Source organism: Galleria mellonella, unplaced genomic scaffold (assembly GCF_026898425.1).
Source record: "Galleria mellonella isolate WM207_F2 unplaced genomic scaffold, CSIRO_AGI_GalMel_v1 utg36, whole genome shotgun sequence".
Lineage (NCBI taxonomy): Eukaryota > Metazoa > Arthropoda > Insecta > Lepidoptera > Pyralidae > Galleria > Galleria mellonella.
In genome coordinates, this window is record NW_026442086.1 from 8,363,501 (window position 1) to 8,382,248 (window position 18,748).

Consider the following 18,748-nt stretch of genomic DNA (forward strand, 5'->3'; position numbering starts at 1 on the left):
GTATCTATAGAAAAAAAAACTAGAGATAGGATTTTTAAAGTCATTCGGGTCTGAGATATAAATTCATTTTAGGAAAGAAGTCTCTTGCCCAAAATAGTTTGGAAATCTATGGCATAATGTAATACGCATTTTGTGTGTAAAGTTAGGTAACTAGGAAGTTGGACTTGTGTCTTACTAGGGTCGGATACCTACAGAAATGTACCGACGGCGTGACGCCGTAAATGCGGTACAATGTTCCCCGATTGTATAATGCGACATTACCCCAGGTACCACTTTTTGACAAAATAGAAATGAAGACTATAGAGTACTAAAGAAGCGACACCACATTGTTGCCCTGCTCACTCAATTTTTGTTTAATGTATAACGTAAAAAAGTTATAAACATTTTACGACTGTTTCACATTTGGACTGCATTCTCTAACAATTTTATATGTTGTTTTTTCAATACAGCACTTGCTCTCTATGCTCTCTGTCCTTTAATATAATCTAATTCTACTTTTATCGTCTCTCGCGCTGATCCATCGAGTGTCGGTTTTTCGTAAAAACAAAGGATTCCAAACTATTACTTAAGAGTGTTGTCCTCTGATATCAAACATTTCTGGGCCACTTTTGTAGTACACAAAGATCTCACAATATATGATCTGGTGCTGTTTGGTAGTCTGTACTCACACAATATCACAATGTATTATGAAATTCAAATTTTAAGAAGAGCAAAAGCTGAATTTTTTACCTTTTCTTCTTAGCTAAAATTGTATTCCAAATAGGAGGTAGAAACATAAAAAATGACAATTCAAAAATGCTTTAATTTAAATTTAAAAGAGTTGAGTATGCGCATTGCGGATAGGGGCCATGATCGCCGTTCTGGTTAGTATCTGGCTCAAAGGATATCTCTGGCAATCCAACGCGGAAATGCCGCAAGTGTCATGGGGACCTTTGGGCCGGGTAGGGATCATGAATGGGACTGATCATTACATTTTATTTTCTTTGTGTGATACTGTGAAATGTATTAGATTTATTAAACATGTAAAATAAATAAACGTCAATTTAAATTTAGTAATTTATTTATTTCTTTTTGATGTGGTTCACCCGATGACGATGACTTTAATAAATCAAGTTCCAAACTTTTTTAACAACTATTTACTTATTACAATTCCATATACAATACTATACAGATTACATTCATTTGAATACAACTTTATAAAGGTAGTAGAATAAGCTGATTGTTCTTTTTCAATCAACTTCAGAAAGGAGGTTGTTGTATTGGTCATATTTTTTTAAGTTTGTTACTTCATAACTCTATTTCTTTTTTGGAAAATTCTTTCTTTATTGAAAGAATATACACACAGTATGGTCATTTAGAAATATTATTAAATGCAGTACAGTAGTTTAGTTTTCAAAATTGTTATTTTTATTTTATTATTGTTATTGTCACAATTAAAGTTGGTTCATAAAGACTAAAACCTTCTCCAAATCTATTTTAACTACTAGAGTGTTTTGTAAGTTTCTATTAAATTTTGAACTTGGCACAAAAGAAAGACACTCAGGTTATGGAATGAACTGCCTGCCGAGGTTTTCCCAAGAGCCTACAGCATGGGGTCTTCAAAAGGGGGGTAAAGAGGTTTCTTTAGGGTCAACAACACATGTGTGATACCTCTGGTACTGCAGGTGTTCATAGGCTACGGTAACCACTTACCATCAGGTGGGCCATATGCTTGATTGCCACCTCATTGATATAAAAAAAAAAAAACAAAAATGTATATAATTAAAATAGATTTATAAGATGTGTGATGTTATTATAAACAAGAGGGTTAAGTTTTTTACATATCAAACAAGTTACCAGCCCACCTATTTTAATATGGTATCGATAACCTATACATGTGAACAGCACTATGGACATCATAGAATGAACTAGCTATGGGATACCAATGGCATGAATCATAGAATATGATTCATGCCATTGGTATTCCATATTAATTGCCATTCCTGAGATTTAAGACATTATGACTTTGTACTAAATTAAAGTAAAGCCATCAAGTTCAAATATTTAGCAGCAAAAACATGATTGAGAAATAGATACTCATATCAGTACTATAGTCTTTGTTCGATATATGAAAATCATATGAAAGAACACTACACATATAGTATGGGAATCAGTATAAGTATTATATACATATATATAAAGCAAAAATTCGTATAGCTATGACTTGTGTTCAAACACTTTAAATCTGTCTTCATATCTATAAAGACAATGTTATAGAGGAGATTTATTATATAAATACTATTTATCTATCATTATACGGATTTAAAAGTATTTCATTATATGTAGATTTATTAAAAGTTTCACAACTGTACAATACAAGTATCAATACATATTAAATATACCTGTTTTATCACTAGTCACATACTTTTACTACTTCCTTATAATGCTAGCTGTACTTTCATAGTTAAATTTTATTAAAAAACCCAAGTATTATAAAATGTATCTTTTTGGAATAGACAGAAAAAAATAATTCATTGATTATTAATACACAAAATTAAATTATAATTAAATTCTATATTTTTGAATACATAATTATTAGCTTGTGATGTGATAAAGGCATTTAATGAATAATCTAAAATTGTATATCACACAAAAACCGACTTCAGTTGGTTAAACAAACTAGTTTTTTACCTTACTGAATAAATTTTGTTAAAATTTCTATGGGACCACTCTAAAAGTAAATCCTTTCAGATAAAAAAAAATCTAATTGGCTTATAACTAACAGTTATGAGGTGACAAACATAAAAAATAGAACCAAATTTAGAATTTCCCCTTTTTTTGAAGTTGATTGAAAATGCTGATATTATTAAATGGAAATCACAAGGTCTTTCTTATGGACACCACCTTATTGGATGGTGTTGGTAATATTTATTGCTTTAATTTTATTTTAAATAAAAAAATAAATTTGATTCATTTTATTAAAAAAAAAATACGTTTAAAAAAATTAAAATGTTAAATATATATAATTTAATGTAATTACAACAAATAATACAAAAATTTACTTTCAACTGTAAACAAGTATTGTAATCAACCTTGAAAATATGTGTAATAAGACTCGTGTACAAATATTTAAACAAGCATACATTATACTTGACATGTAAATGAAACAACCAAGGGTATTAAAGAGAAACTAATAAGAAATACTTCAGTGCCTTAATATCAATAAGATTTATAACCAAAAAAGTAAAACACTCTTAACATAGATGAAGGTTCTATTATAACATTTTGAAATAAACATGGTCCTAACAGTTGTTTAAATAATTAAATATTATACTTACGGCCATCACCATTTCGAAGGGATACTTATGTACCCTAACTGGAGACACGTAATCCTGAACCATTTTTTTATAGTTACTTGAAAACAAACAAATAAAAAGGATGTTAATAATCCTTCACGATCACTATTTCACACAATAAGCATGCTGTTAAAACTCCCTTCACTCCCGATCCCGTACGACAACAAAATATCTTGACGTCAAAACGTATTCAACGACGTCGTCGTAAACTCGAATTGAAATGAGATTATGAAAGAAAGAAAACGAACTGCCGTCCTTCCATATGAAACAAAATGGATTGTTTGGTCTGAAGTTTGGGCCAAATCAAATCAAAAACCATTAATATCAAAACTGTCAATAATGACAACAAAGTAATGTTGTTATATTACAAAAATATTTAATCTTAACATGATCACCATCCAAAATAAATTCATCGTCATTAAAATTTATTGAATACTTCTTTTCTAGATAAGGCAGTAATGTGAACGTTCAGAAAAGTTTTATAGTCACAATACGAAATTTCATATTTAGAATCAATTAGCCAGTATATTTATTGCTCAGCTTTAAAGTATGCACATACATTTTAGTGCTGATTTGACACCTAATAGGCGTTTCTTATATTGTTAAACTAGTTAAATATATTGATTCCTTGCATTTAGAAACATAATTAGTTACACAGCAACAAAATAAAAAAATAAAATTCTCTTTGAAAAGGGCTTTTATTCAGAGCCGTAAAACTTAGAATATCAATTTTAAGAAATATTTAAAAATAAAAAAATATATATTTTTCAAAAATCATCTCCAACACCAATATATTCATTTTAGATAAGAATATATAAAAAGAAAAGTTTACCTAAGATTGGGAAAGACATTTTGTAATCTATAATTAGAGTACCTATAAAATTGCTTCAAAACAAAAAAATAAATGAAATATCATTTCCGTAGCTATTTTCCACGTTGCTTGTTGCTAACTTCAAGACAGTGAGTAAGCGAGCTTGATGAACACGAACCGCGAATGTCCATCATCTGAAGACTAATTTCATTGTCTTGTTGAAACGCAAAGCAAAATTCTGGCAAAATTGTGCGCGTTCGTGCCCGATGTCTAGTGCTGAAGTCGCCGATAATTCCGTTGACCCCCCGGCGAAAAAGCGGAAGCTAAACACAGAAGAATCCCGTTCCAATTCCTCTGCAATGGCGAACAATGGAACGCGTGTGGAAGATGAAATCGACGAGAGTTTGTATTCGAGACAACTGTATGTGCTGGGACATGATGCCATGCGCCGTATGGCGAGTTCGGATGTTTTGGTCTCAGGTCTTGGAGGACTCGGTGTGGAAGTGGCTAAAAACGTGATTTTGGGTGGTGTGAAGTCTGTCACTTTACATGACGAGCGGACTTGTACAGTCGCTGACTTGTCGTCTCAGTTCTACTTGTCTGAGAAAACTATTGGCCAAAATCGTGCGCTGGCGTCATGCGAACAGTTGTCAGAACTGAACCACTACGTGCCGACTACGGCGCACACGGGACCTCTGACTGAGGAGTTCCTTTCTAAATTCAGTGTCGTAGTACTGACGGGAGCGTCGCAGGCTGAGCAGGAACGCGTGGCCGCAATCACTCATTCTAAAAATATTGCCTTGATCATCGCAGACACGAGAGGTCTCTTCTCTCAAGTGTTCTGCGACTTTGGTCCTGAGTTCTCAGTTGTGGATGTAACAGGTGAGAACCCCGTGTCTGCTATGGTAGCGGACATCACACATGAGTATGAAGCTGTTATCACATGTTTGGACGACACTCGTCATGGTCTTGAGGATGGAGACTATGTTACTTTCAGTGAGGTTTGTGTTATTTTTATTTAATTAATACTTAGTACTAATAAGTAGTCACTCTATTTTACAAGTCTCTGTAATATAATAGTCTGATATCATTCTGCATTCATTTATTTTATATTTAGAAACTTGAAAACTTTAGTTATGAATATTGTTAACAAGTAGTTAAGAGTAATAAGAATCTGATAAGAACTAAGAAATGTAAAACCGTAATTGTATGTAGCACAACATTGTTCCAATTTGATAAAAATATTAATATGAGACATTGGAAATAATTTATATGAAATGACTATTTTTAATATGCATTTTTATAATGTTCTAATATTAAAGCCATTTGTGACTCTCAACATTGACATCTCTTATTAAATTTTATTAATTTAAATACTTATTGCCCTGTAGGTCCAAGGAATGACTGAACTAAATGGTTGTGAGCCCAGAAAAATCAAGGTACTCGGTCCTTATACCTTCAGTATTGGTGACACAACCAGCTTCTCCAAGTATGAGAGGGGCGGCATAGTTACACAAGTCAAGATGCCTAAGAAACTCAACTTCAAACCTCTAAAAGAGTCCTTCAAGAATCCAGAGTTTGTGATCACAGATTTTGGGAAATTTGACTACCCTCAACAATTGCATGTGGCTTTTGCTACCCTCCACAAGTACCAGGAAAGTGAGGGCAGTCTCCCGAAGCCATGGTGTGATGCTGATGCAGCAAAGTTTATTAATTATGCTAAGTCTCTAGTTAAAGACCAGGAAATCTTTAAAGATGGTGAAATAGAATTGAATACAGAGCTTTTGGAAACATTCAGTAAGGTCAGTATTTTATTATTGTTTAATCTGTATATTTGTGATACATGTCCTATGTCATGTAGTTCTGGCATAGAATGGGCCACCCATTTTTCCTTTCCCTTGTATGTTGAAAGATACAACTTAAGAAATTTAATAGTTGAGAGATGAACAGCAGCATCCCTATTAAAACGATCACCAAAAATAAACTTTGGTTGCCTACCTGGCAAGTACTGGTAAAACCCCCATTATGGGGAAGACCTGTGTTTAGCAGTGGATAGTTAACAGCTGATATGGTGATGATGAAGAGAGTTAATGTAGCCACATAAATCATAATAATAATTAATATAACTCACTATACTCTTAGTGTATAATGGCTTCAGATGGAGACTGTACAAAAGTTGATTGCTTGGGTACCTCTATCCCATTCATGTTTCAATCGTGAAGCAGCTGTGTTTGCATGGCTGTTTCGGTTTGAAGGGTGGGATATGGCGTAAATTTACTGGGTACAAAGGAATAACACCTGAGTCCTCAGGAATGGCAATACATGAGGGGTATCATGGGCGAAACAGTATACTCTGTTATGTCCATGGTACTGCTCATGTCTATAGGCGACGGTTACCACTTTCTATCAGATGCGCCGTCAGCTTGTTTGCCATTCTAAGTTATATAAAAAAAAAGATTTCAGTAAGTTGTACAAGTATGTATGTATATATGTGTCTCTGATGATAAGTTTATTAATCTACAAAGTAGACAAGAAGATTTTTTAAATTTTGTATATCTATAGTTAGATATTACTTTTTATACTCATTCAGGTTTCATCTGGGGATTTGAATCCCATGAATGCAGCCATTGGTGGTGTAGTCGCCCAGGAAGTAATGAAAGCCTGTTCCGGCAAGTTTCATCCCATTGTCCAGTGGCTATACCTTGATGCTGTTGAGTGCCTTCCCAAAGATAGGTCAGCACTTACCGAAGAGTCATGCAAGCCTGTCGGATCAAGATACGATGGACAAGTAGCTGTTTTCGGACGAGATTTTCAGAAAAGAATTGGTGAACTGAAGTACTTCATAGTTGGTAAGTTTCATTGTCTTTCTGCACTTTCTGTTTATTTTAATGGCTGTTTGCCATTTGTTTACTGAGCCGGTTTCGATACCAACAAAAACACGAAATTAAGTCCAAAAATTCGGAATTCTATTTCATGGTGGACCTGCAGATTTTTATTGCCTACATTTCAACGTCGATTTCACCACGTGTAGTCACGACAACAACGTCTTCTATAATAATTGCGTCACGTAAAGTCTCCATAGTGTATTTAAAATACCTACATATAGATTACTATATTACTCATCAAGGTAATGATTGATATGACGTACATAGATTAACCCACTTTTATTGAGGGGGGAGGGGGTGGGGGGGCAGTTGTTAGTAATGCGGACTACAAGTCCCATTGCTAACGATATACCCTTTCAGGTCAAATCATCTTGCTGAATTCCAGATGTACTCATCACGATGGGCTAACTGACCTACCTTTTCATTCTCACCTATCATCCTTCACTGTTGTCCCGTCAGTGTATACTTATAGCGCAGACGAGGATTACCATTCTATTATTATAAAAAAAAAAAACTCTTTTATTGTGTAAAGCACAATGAATAGAAGTTCATACAATGGATATTGATTAACTTTGAGTCATATTTATATAGGTATAAATATACATATGCGACATTTATATTTATATCTGTCCTATTCGTGTTTCTAATGTAATGAATTACAGACAGGTTACAGTAGCATAACACCTTAGTTCGGGGGATTGTTAGTAATGGAGACTGAGAATCCTATTGCTAGCAATATACCCAACCAGGTCGACCTCCTCGCGGTTCTCCCTGGAAACTATCATAGTCAATTCCTGATGAATTCATCATGATGGGGTAACTGGCCTGTTTTCATTCTCATCTATCACTCTTCACTGGTGCTCCGCCAGCGTATCCCGTTAGCGCAGGTAGGCCTACCATTCCATTTTCACCCATAAAAAAAAAACACCTTAGTCCTCAAGATTGGCAACGCATGGGGGGTATCATGGGCGAAACAGTACACTCTGTTATGTCTATGGTAATGCTCATGTTTATAGGCGACGGTAACCACTTTCCATCAGGTGGGCCGTCAGCTTATTTGCCATTCTAAATTGTATAAAAAAAAAGTGTGTTATCCATGTAAACAAAACATACAAAAAAAATCAGAAAATAACGAATTTATCAGCATGTTAAAACAACGTCTAGTTAATACAATCTTTTTTTGGCGGGTAGTATATGCGGGTTGACCATGCCATTTTCACCTATTAAAAAAAAAAACAAGGTGCATGTTTCGTTGTATTTGATTTTATAATGTTTCTGAGATATTTATCATAATGTGCAATGTAGCTGCATTAATAAATAAATAAAAACTACTTTTGCACAAAATCTTTGTACCTTCATACGGTTTTGGAACCGTCTCTAATATTTTGTGTTGTGTAATACCCCCCAAAAAAAAAAAAAACATTAACTTCAGTCGTGGCGAATTCAGTTCTTTTGATTCCAAAACCTAGTTTGTTTTCGAACCAATTTTGATAAAATTTCTGTAGCACCAGTTTGGAAGTATATACATCCTTTTAAATAAAAAATAATTTTCCAAGTCGATTTATAAATAAAGGTATTCTGAGGTCTCTCTTTTCATTTAAGAGTTTCCTCTTGTCGGTGCAACTAATTCATGCATCTTCTTCCAGCCAGCTCTATCCCAGGCCATATCCTTGACCTCCCTATCGACTCTCGGCTGGGCTGAACTTGCCCTTGTACGGCCGCTTGATGACTACCAAAACACTTGTAGGTGTATGAATCATTACCTTTTAATGTTTTACTACTGCACGACTCTGGGGCTCTATAGACAGACAGATAGATAGATACTCTATATTGTTTCCTCCAAAAGATTACAATAGTAAATTTATTATAGATATAAACATTCATTTACATTTGAGAATTTTCTCGTGTTGGTGCGACTAATTCGTGCATCTTCCTCCAGCCAGCTCTATCCCAGGCCATATCCTTTATCTCCCTATACGACATGACGCCTAGTGTTTCCTTTGTCTGTCCCATGTAGTTAATCCTCGGTCTTCCTCTTCCTCTTTTGCCCTCTATCTTTCCTTGTATAGTAATCTTAATTTCTATACTCATAATAAATCTGTAGAGAGGTCAATTCTGTACATGAAATATATTTCCAAAAAACAATCAGGCGGTGATTAGTGATCGATACTGATGCCAAAAATGCAATCAGTAAAATTTTTGTCTGTCTGTCTGTATGTTCGTTATAGAAACAAAAACTACTCGACGGATTTTAACGAAACTTTGTACAATTATTCTTCACACTCCTGGGCAGGTTATAGTATACTTTTCATAACGCTACGATCGATAGGAGCAGAGCAGTGAAGGGAAATGTTGGGAAAACGGGAGAAGTTACTCCATTTTTAAGCTTCCGTAAGTAAAAATGTCCACCCGTGCGACGCCAGGACGCTAGTATAACAATATAAATATGTAATCTAAGATAACAAACAAAAAATGTGACATAGTCGAAACCTCCTTTTTTAAAGTCGGTTGGAAAAATTAATTGCAGTTTTAATTAATTGTTTTTTTGTCGGACGAACGTATCGTTGCTCTCTCGCTAATAACGCCAACGCGAATCGAGTCACTGTCCGACGCGGCCACGTCACACACATTGCTCAAAACAAATTTGTTTACTGATTCATTATCAACATAATAATAATTTTACGACAACGCTCAACACGTGGATAACACAATTTTTTTTTTATAATGGTAACAGAATAACATATTCAAATTGGGAGAAAAGGGATTGTTAGCAATGGAGTTTGACAGCCCCATTGCTAGCAATATGCCCTATTAGGTCAACCTCCACGTGGTTCTCCCTGGAAACCATCTTATTTATTTATTTATTTACACTTTATTGCACCTAGTAAAAGAGAGAGAACAAATACAGTAAATATTAATGAGAAGTGATACAAAAGGCGGCCTTATCGCTACGCAATCTCTTCCAGACAACCTTTGGGTAGAGGACATTGAGAAAAAGACAAAGAGTAGATGGCGCACTATTATATAAATATTATCATATACAAACATATATAGATACATACATACACATACATATATAATATATACATAACATACACATATTAATAGCACACATACAACAGAAAAAAAAATTACGAAAGAAAACGAAGAGAGAACACAGGAAAATAGTACATCTTAAACAGTTCTTGTTGGATTTGTCACGATGGGTTAACAGACCTGCTTCATCCTCACCTATCATCTCTCACTGGTGCCCCGCTGGTGTATACCGATAGCGCAGGCGGGGTTTTTTTTAATTGATGATAATTGAATGGTTACCCCAGCTGCGCTAACGGCCGGTTACCAGCCACTAGCCGAGTACCAGTGTGGGGTGATAAGTGAGAATGAAAAGACAGGTCAGTTAGCCCATCGTGATGGATACACCAGGAATTCAGCACGATGGTTTCCAGGGGGAGACCACGTGGAGGTCGACCTTGGGAGAATATTGCTAGCAATACGACTGATAGTCCGCATTACTAACGATCCCTTTCCCCCACTTTATTAAGGTTTCAATTGAATTGAACATTGTCTAAGATAGAGATGCAAATGCAATATTTTCTTACAAATTGATAAGGAAAATATATTATTTCACGCGACGGTCGCTGTAGCAATCAAGTACATTAATTGCATACTCGTTTACCTACTCTTAGATTATTTCTCGGTAATTTATTTGTTTGTCCATGTACTTACTTATAAGGAAATATTCTGGCTTGTCATTTTACTGTTACAATAAGTAGCAATCAGTTTTAATTTAATGGGTAAAAATGGAATCGATTCCCCGCCTGCGCTGTCGGTTTATGCTGGCGAGGTACCAGTGAGAGGTGATAGTTGAAGATGAAAGCAGATCTGTGGGCTCGTCGTGACGAATTCATCAATAATTAACCACGGTGGTTGGGGGGAAAGGGATTGTTAGTAATGGAGACTGAGAACCCCATTGCTAGCAATATACCCAACCAGGTCGACCTCCTTGCGGTTCCCCCTGGAAACTATCATGGTTAATCCCTGATGAATTCATCATGATGGGCTAACTGGCCTGTTTTCATTCTCATCTATCACCTTTCACTGGTGCTCCGCCATCGTATCCCGTTAGCGCAGGCGGGGTTACTATACCATTTTCACCCATCAAAAAAAAACCACGGTGCTTTCCAGGTGGAACCGCGTGGAGGTCGACCTGTTAGAGTATATTGTTAGCAATAGGACTGTTAGATCCTATTACTAATCTATGCCTTTTTCCCAATAACACGGACTTTGTTTACCATCTTATTTTCATCTATAAAATATCCCTCCTGCATAAAATAGTAAACTTTAATATCTGTACCACCAGGTGCTGGTGCGATCGGCTGCGAGCTGCTGAAGAACTTCGCAATGATCGGCGTGGGGGCGGACGGCGGCGCCATCACGGTCACCGACATGGATCTCATTGAGAAGTCTAATCTCAACCGACAGTTCCTCTTCCGACCTTACGACGTGCAGAAGCCTAAGTCTAGCACTGCTGCTAAGGTAATGTACATCTGGACACTAGCATCTCCTACTTAATATTATAGTGTATTACAACAATATTCAGTTGGAGTGGGTAATATATGAGTATAGAATATTCAATTCAATTCAATTCAATAGAGGAATTATTCAATATGATGCCTGCGGCCACTTTCTATCATCCTACGGCTCGCCATCGACAGGGAGTTCACCCTCATACCTTACAGCCTAAATGGTCGCGTACAACGCGGTTTCAGAGATGTTTTCTCCCACGAACACTCAGGTTATGGAATGAGCTCCCTGCCGAGGTTTTCCCAAGACACTACAGCATGGAGTTCTTCAAAAGGGGGGTAAAGAAGTTTCTTCAGGGTCGGCAACGCGTGTGTAATGCGTCTGGTATTGCAGGCGTTCATAGGCTACGGTAACCGCTTACCATCAGGTGGGCCGTATGCTTGTTTGCCACCTCAGTGGTATAAAAAAAAGAATAGAAAATATTCATACATATTCGAAAATAGATATCCGACCGATATAGGCGATATCGAAATGAGTGGATGACCTTTATTCCGCCATCAGTGTCCGGAGGAACCTAATATATATATATCGAATCGATATCTATAATTCCATTCACAATTCTATAATTTCCTTTGTTGATACCATTTTATTTTATCATTATCGAAGACACCTTTTTTTTCTAATTTTAATTATTAAAAAGAATAAGTATTAATACAGTCAAAATTACTAACGTAGTTGTTGACATTTTTTTTATAATAGTGAACATTCGAGATTCATACAGATAGGTACTAGAGATAAAGTTCTAGAAGTGCGGAAAATAGTAAATTACTGCAGCGGCCAGCAACTGAGGCATTGATAGACGAACGTGCAAATGTGAGCCGAGGCGTAGCCGAGGCATACGTACGTGAGTCCATCAATGCCTAGTTGTGGCCAAGGCTTGTATAGTACTTTCTCAAACAATGCGCGGAAATCAAAAACACAATTTTACTTTTTAAGTTCAATGACGAATAATGAACAATAATATTTTTTCACGCGCCATAATGTTCTTTTGTTTTTTCAATACACAGTTTTCTATTTGCAAGCCAGTTCGAAATTTAAATAAAACCTTTTATTAGTTACCTGTTTACCGCATGTTTCGAAGTAAAAGGTCATTACATTTTTAAATTACAGGACAGATATGAGTTTATTAAATTTTGATTTATCTCGAAGAAGATTGTCAAAACAATGCTCATATTTTCCAAGCATGTTTGAGAAAAAAAAAAAACATTTTTTAAGTCTATGCCATCCCTAATTCTTGTTACATTTTGTTCAGTGACAAACAAACTAATAACGACTTTAGTTTATGAGTAACGTATGTTGATAATACGAAGAAATCAATGAAAACATGTTTAATGCAGGTATCGTTGACCTATCGTTGAAGGCCGCTGGCGTCCATATTAATTCAATAATCGACGCTTGTAGCTTTTAGTGTGTGTTATGTATATGAATGTGTTGATAGCAAAAATATAAGTACAAATAATTTTTTTTTGATGAGTGAAAATGGTATGGTAACTCCGCCTGCGCTAACGGGATACACTGGTGGAGCACCAGTGAAGGGTGATAGATGAGAATCTGCCTATCTGTGTGTATGTATATTTGTTTGTTTGTTCTGGCATCACGCAATAACTACTGCGCCAAATTGGTTACAGTTTTCACAGTTATGTCCCTAAAGGTCTAATTTTTTTTTTTTTTTTTGATGAGTGAAAATGGCATGGTAACCCCACCTGCGCTAACGGGATACGCTGGCGAAACACCAGTGAAGGGTGATAGATGAGAATGTAAACAGGCCAGTTAGCCCATCATGATGAATTCATAAGGAATTAACCATGATAGTTTCCAGGGAGAACGGCGAGGAGGTCGACCTGGTTGGGTATATAGCTAGCAATAGGATTCTCAGTCTCCATTACTAATAATCCCTTTTCTCCCAAAGGTCTAATTTAAAATCCGAATCTGGTGCATGTTTTATTTTTAACAACTATAAAGTACATATCTGAGAGTACATATGCTCCTTTTATATGAGCTTAATCCCCCACCTCCTCCTTCCAGAAAATAAACACCCTGAAATACGCCAAATTAGCACTCGGCCACCATTATCGAGTTATCCGCACTGTTTCAACAATTTTAAGGGAATCCCATACTAATCCTCAAACTTTGATCTCTCCCTTTGAGTATACGGGCAATTGAAAATGAAGTTCTCGTGTTGCAGGCGATCAAGCAAATGAACCCGGCGGTGAACGTGATCGCGCAGGAGAACCGCGTGTGCGCCGAGACGGAGGCCGTGTACGACGACGCGTTCTTCGAGGCGCTGCACGGCGTCGCCAACGCGCTCGACAACGTGGACGCGCGCATCTACATGGACCGCCGCTGCGTCTACTACAGGAAGCCGCTGCTCGAGAGCGGCACGCTCGGCACCAAGGGCAACACGCAGGTACTTAGTTTGGAATGCCACTGTCAAAAGACAATAATATATGGCTGTGTTTCAGATTGAAGGGTGGGATATGGCATGAATTTACTGGGTACAGAGGAATAACACCCGAGTCCTCAGGAATAGCAACGCATGGGAGGTATCATGGGCGAAACAGTATACTCTGTTATGTCCATGGTACTGCTCATGTCTATAGGCGACGGTTACCACTTTCCATCAAGTGGGCCGTCAGCTTGTTTGCCATTTTAACTTGTATATATATATATATGGCATCAAGATATAGCTTCACGACTAAATGTCATCATCCTCATCATCATTGCCTTGTTTTTCCCCTTTTATTTAGGGTTGGGCAGTATGACTTCCATAAATTCCAGATTCCACATTTACCACAGGGAGCCTTTGTACTAAAGTTGTTTGCTTGGGCACCTCTGTCCCATTCGTGTTTCTACCGTGAAGCAGTTGTGTTTGCATGGCTGCGTTTCGGTTTGAAGTGTGGGATATGACAGTGAATTTACAAAGTACAGAAGAATAACACCTGAGTCCCCAGGAGTCCTGTTTGCCATTCGAAGTTGCATAAAAAAAAACCTGACAACTATCATTTCTGGGATTGCTCTTATTTTATGCATATCATCTTTCACACAGTCCACCTACGGTCAGTGGAGGATAATATTTGACGTCTGGTTCATATCTAGATCTTTGGCATAAGTTACAACTTTATGTGTTACGACATATAAAATATTAAAATTATAAAATTTTACTTTTCAAACATAAGTTGAAGTTTAATAAGATTACATGCTCGTTTGCCCCCCCCCCCCCCTGTTTTGTAAAAAAAAGTTGAATTTCATAAGATTATCAGTTTGTACTGTACAAACTATGAAAGAGCATACAATGTAAAATATTGAATGTACAATCAAATCAGCTAGGTCTCCAATAAGCAGTAGTAAACAGACTGACATGAGAGATATATTGTTCGCAGAAAAAAAAACTCTTTATGTATACCTTGGTGTACTGTTTAATACTATCATATTAAAACAACTAAAATTGCAAGCTGCAGTACACACCATTTGTGTACATGGCTCATTCAAAAGGTATATCAACAGACAAAATGGTCATTGCCATTTTGCAGGTTACTAAAAGTAGCTGTATTTGACGATACCACAATAATTTTTTTGCAGGTTGTGGTCCCGTTCCTGACGGAGTCGTACAGCTCGTCCCAGGACCCGCCGGAGAAGAGCATCCCGATCTGCACGCTGAAGAACTTCCCGAACGCCATCGAGCACACGCTGCAGTGGGCGCGCGACGAGTTCGAGGGCCTGTTCCGGCAGGCGGCCGAGCACGCGGCGCAGTACCTGCGCGACCCGCACTTCCTCGACCGCACCATGCGCCTGCCCGGCAGCCAGCCGCTCGACGCGCTCGACAGCGTCCGGGTGAGTGCACTGCCTGCCACATCTCCTTAATGCAACGGACAGCTAAGCTGACAACCCACGTGATAAATAGTAGTAAACGTCATCTGTAGACTTGATCAGGACCATGGACATTGTTAATTACAATTTTGTAATTATGTACTCGGCCTGTTCGAGCAGGCATTTCTTTTTTATTATTATTCTACTGTCCACAGTTGTGTTTCTAGTACTGTGCCATCTTGTTTTCACTTGGACAGTTGTGACGCCAGCTAGAACATTTTTGTTAATATTTTATTAAATTAAACGCACTTATCAACTATTATCAGAGTTTATTCAAAAATGTGGACACAATGGAATTTCCATTGTGTCCACGACGAGACAGACATCAAAGAACATCCTTAAGGATCATGGAATGTCAATACCATTCCCCACACTTGTACATGAAATGTGATGGATCATCATACAACTGCATTACAGCAGAAATCCAAGTGGGACCCATAGGCATCCATGCAGACACTTGTACAAAGTTTGGATCTTCTTTTCTTTCTGGATATCTAGAAACCCTTAGATTAATTCTATTGGAGTAAGCAAACATTTGTAACATGTATATAAAAGGAGTTCGATTTATCGTTAATTGTGAAAGTGCTATAGGCTTCATAACAACCATGTAAATTATGTTTACTATAACTTATTAAAAACTTGAAAATTTTTTAAGTACTTTTTATGGCCTAATCATGTCTATTTATTCCAAGAATAAGAATTTTTTTATGTTATCTTTCAGCACGCGATCAACGAGCGGCCGCTGAACTTCGCGGACTGCGTGTCGTGGGCGCGGCTGCACTGGGAGTCGCAGTACTCGAACCAGATCAAGCAGCTGCTGTACAACTTCCCGCCCGACCAGCTCACCACCAGCGGCGCGCCCTTCTGGTCCGGCCCCAAGCGCTGCCCCGCGCCGCTCGAGTTCGACCCCAGCGACGAGCTGCACCTCGACTACGTGGTGGCCGCCGCCAACCTCAGGGCCCACGTCTACGGGATACCGAACTGTGTGGACAGGCAGTACATAGCGCAGATCGCGTCCAGTGTGCAGGTCATTATTTTGTTTTTATACTGTCTGAACACAGCTGACCATATGTCAGCATCTCTATTTTATTTAATTATTAGGATAAACAAATTCCAAATTTACCATTAATTCTAGTTTTTTTATTATATCTAAAGATTGCTAGAAAGAGATCGCTTTTAACGATAAGACCCATTGTTTTCTCAATATAATTATTTTTTGTGATTGTGTGTGTTTATAATAAGTTTACTACTATAATCTTTTGGGAAGAAATAATAGAGTATTTACCTATCTACACTCATAAATAACACATAGCACTCATTTGATGTTCCATTTAGAAGAATAGAGTTGGTCGAGCAAGCTCCTTTCTGTCTTGCATTGTAATTACTCGAATTATGTTTTGACTCAGTATCTAAAATTAAACATGTTTGCCTCCCAACTTACTGGGGTTTTGTCGGATGACCACTGAGGGTTTATGTTCCAATATTTAAAATAAAAATATTTCTATTATTGATTTGTAGTTATATGGTATTTTACTGATACTTTCCTAGTTGAGCATATTGGGAGACTACAAAGCTTAACCAGTTGATAATATAAATAAATAATAAATACCTTTTCACTTTGTTGCTAACGTCGATAATTGAATGCAGTAGCTCTCTAATATTTTTAAACAGTATATTAATAAAAAGTAAATTTTGAAACAAAAATTCCAGGTGCCAGAATTCAGTCCCAAATCCGGTATAAAGATTGCGGTGACTGACGCCCAGCTGCAGCAGAACAACGACGAGATGGACCAGGACAAGGTGAAGAACATTATCGCCGAGCTGCCACCGCCGAGCAAGCTCGACAACCTCAAGGTCACCCCGCTCGAGTTCGAGAAGGATGACGACACCAACTTCCACATGGACTTCATTGTGGCCGCGTCCAACCTCCGTGCGGCCAACTACAAAATACCGCCGGCAGACAGGCATCGCTCCAAACTGATCGCCGGTAAGATCATCCCGGCCATCGCCACCACCACCTCAGTCGTCGCCGGCCTCGTCTGCCTCGAACTGTACAAACTCGCTCAAGGCTTCAACACGTTGGACGTCTTCAAGAATGGCTTCGTTAACCTCGCATTACCCTTCTTCGGCTTCTCCGAACCCGTCGCTGCCCCAACCAACACCTACTACGACAAGAAATGGACCCTCTGGGACAGATTCGAGGTCAAAGGCGAAATAACACTGCAGCAGTTCCTAGACTACTTCAAAAACGAACACAAACTCGAGATCACAATGTTGTCGCAAGGGGTTTGCATGTTGTACTCGTTCTTCATGCCGAAAGCGAAGCGCCAGGAGAGACTCAACCTGCCCATGTCTGAGGTGGTCACCAAAGTGTCCAAGAAGAAACTGGAGCCCCACGTGAAAGCGTTAGTGTTCGAATTGTGCTGCAACGATGAAGACGGGAACGATGTCGAGGTCCCATACGTCAAGTATACATTGCCTTAATAGAAAGATATGTAACGACGTACGAAAGATCACGAGCCAAAATTTTTTATCGTATTCAATTCGGCGACGCGGCGACGTCGGGTCTGGTGCATTTGAAGCATTTAAGGCATTATACAGTTGCCATTCCACGTAATGGTTCTACACGAATTTCACAATAAAGGGTATTTTTAATGCGATCGTGGACGCGATAGATGTAAACTCGTTTTATACTCGGCTCGGCTCGTGAGGGCCGCGACGGCGGCGGGCCCGCTCTGCGGACGCCAGTGTACAGTGATAGTGTTACCTGTGTGACGTTTTATTTGTGCTTTAGAACACGCTTTCGTCTTCATATTATATATTTATAGTAGTATAATTGTTTGCTCACACCACACCTCTCATCATACGCGCTAGGTTTTTGTTTCGTGAAAATTATTTGATTTTATAACAAATTATTGGATATTTTTAATGTTCAAATCAGATGGGTCTGTATATGGAAAGAAATAATAAATAAAAATTTGAGCAGATGTTTGTTTCAATGAAATCCTCGTGTTGTTCTCAATATGTTTATTGTGTACAAAATTGTTTGAACAAAAATATTATGGTATAGTCTCACTTTATTCAGCTGTTAATGTTACATATATCTAAACAATCTTTGGAAAACTTTTACTACATAGACACAAATGAATGGACATCCAGTTATTATAATTAGTACAAATAGAGAGAATAACATATTTAAAAGTAAGCGTAATGAGTTTGGCATTATATATAGTTTCAATCTCACAAAATATAATACAAAATACAAT

At 37.5% G+C, this 18,748-nt stretch overlaps 2 protein-coding genes across 5 annotated transcripts in view; one reads left to right on the top strand and one right to left on the bottom strand.

Moving 5' to 3' along the window:
• The window catches only part of LOC113520721 (protein real-time), an 84,225-nt gene extending 80,606 nt beyond the window's left edge, over positions 1 to 3,619 (bottom strand). For 2 of the 4 annotated variants that reach the window (XM_052897478.1, XM_052897477.1), the window contains exon 1: positions 3,318 to 3,619. In XM_052897478.1, coding sequence (XP_052753438.1) covers positions 3,318 to 3,380 — 63 coding nt within the window. In that variant the 5' untranslated portion in view covers positions 3,381 to 3,619. The remainder of the gene's footprint in view (positions 1 to 3,317) is intronic. The other 2 variants (XM_052897480.1, XM_052897479.1) reach the window with 1 other exon arrangement.
• Positions 3,620 to 4,155: 536 nt separating this feature from the next.
• LOC113520722 (ubiquitin-like modifier-activating enzyme 1) lies at positions 4,156 to 18,467 on the top strand. Its single transcript, XM_052897492.1, has 8 exons — positions 4,156 to 5,147; positions 5,538 to 5,948; positions 6,737 to 6,995; positions 11,392 to 11,567; positions 13,801 to 14,022; positions 15,195 to 15,446; positions 16,204 to 16,509; positions 17,193 to 18,467. Exons 1-8 carry the CDS (start codon positions 4,413 to 4,415, stop codon positions 17,964 to 17,966), a joined length of 3,135 nt encoding a protein of 1,044 aa, XP_052753452.1. The 5' UTR covers positions 4,156 to 4,412; the 3' UTR covers positions 17,967 to 18,467.
• Positions 18,468 to 18,748: the final 281 nt, after the last annotated feature.

Coding starts and splice junctions, on each gene's coding strand:
- LOC113520722 (XM_052897492.1), top strand. CDS start 4,413: ATGTCTAGTGCTGAAGTCGCCGATAATTCCGTTGACCCCCCGGCGAAA. Junction 5,148..5,537: donor ACTATGTTACTTTCAGTGAG/GTTTGTGTTATT, acceptor ATTGCCCTGTAG/GTCCAAGGAATGACTGAACT. Junction 11,568..13,800: donor AGTCTAGCACTGCTGCTAAG/GTAATGTACATC, acceptor CTCGTGTTGCAG/GCGATCAAGCAAATGAACCC.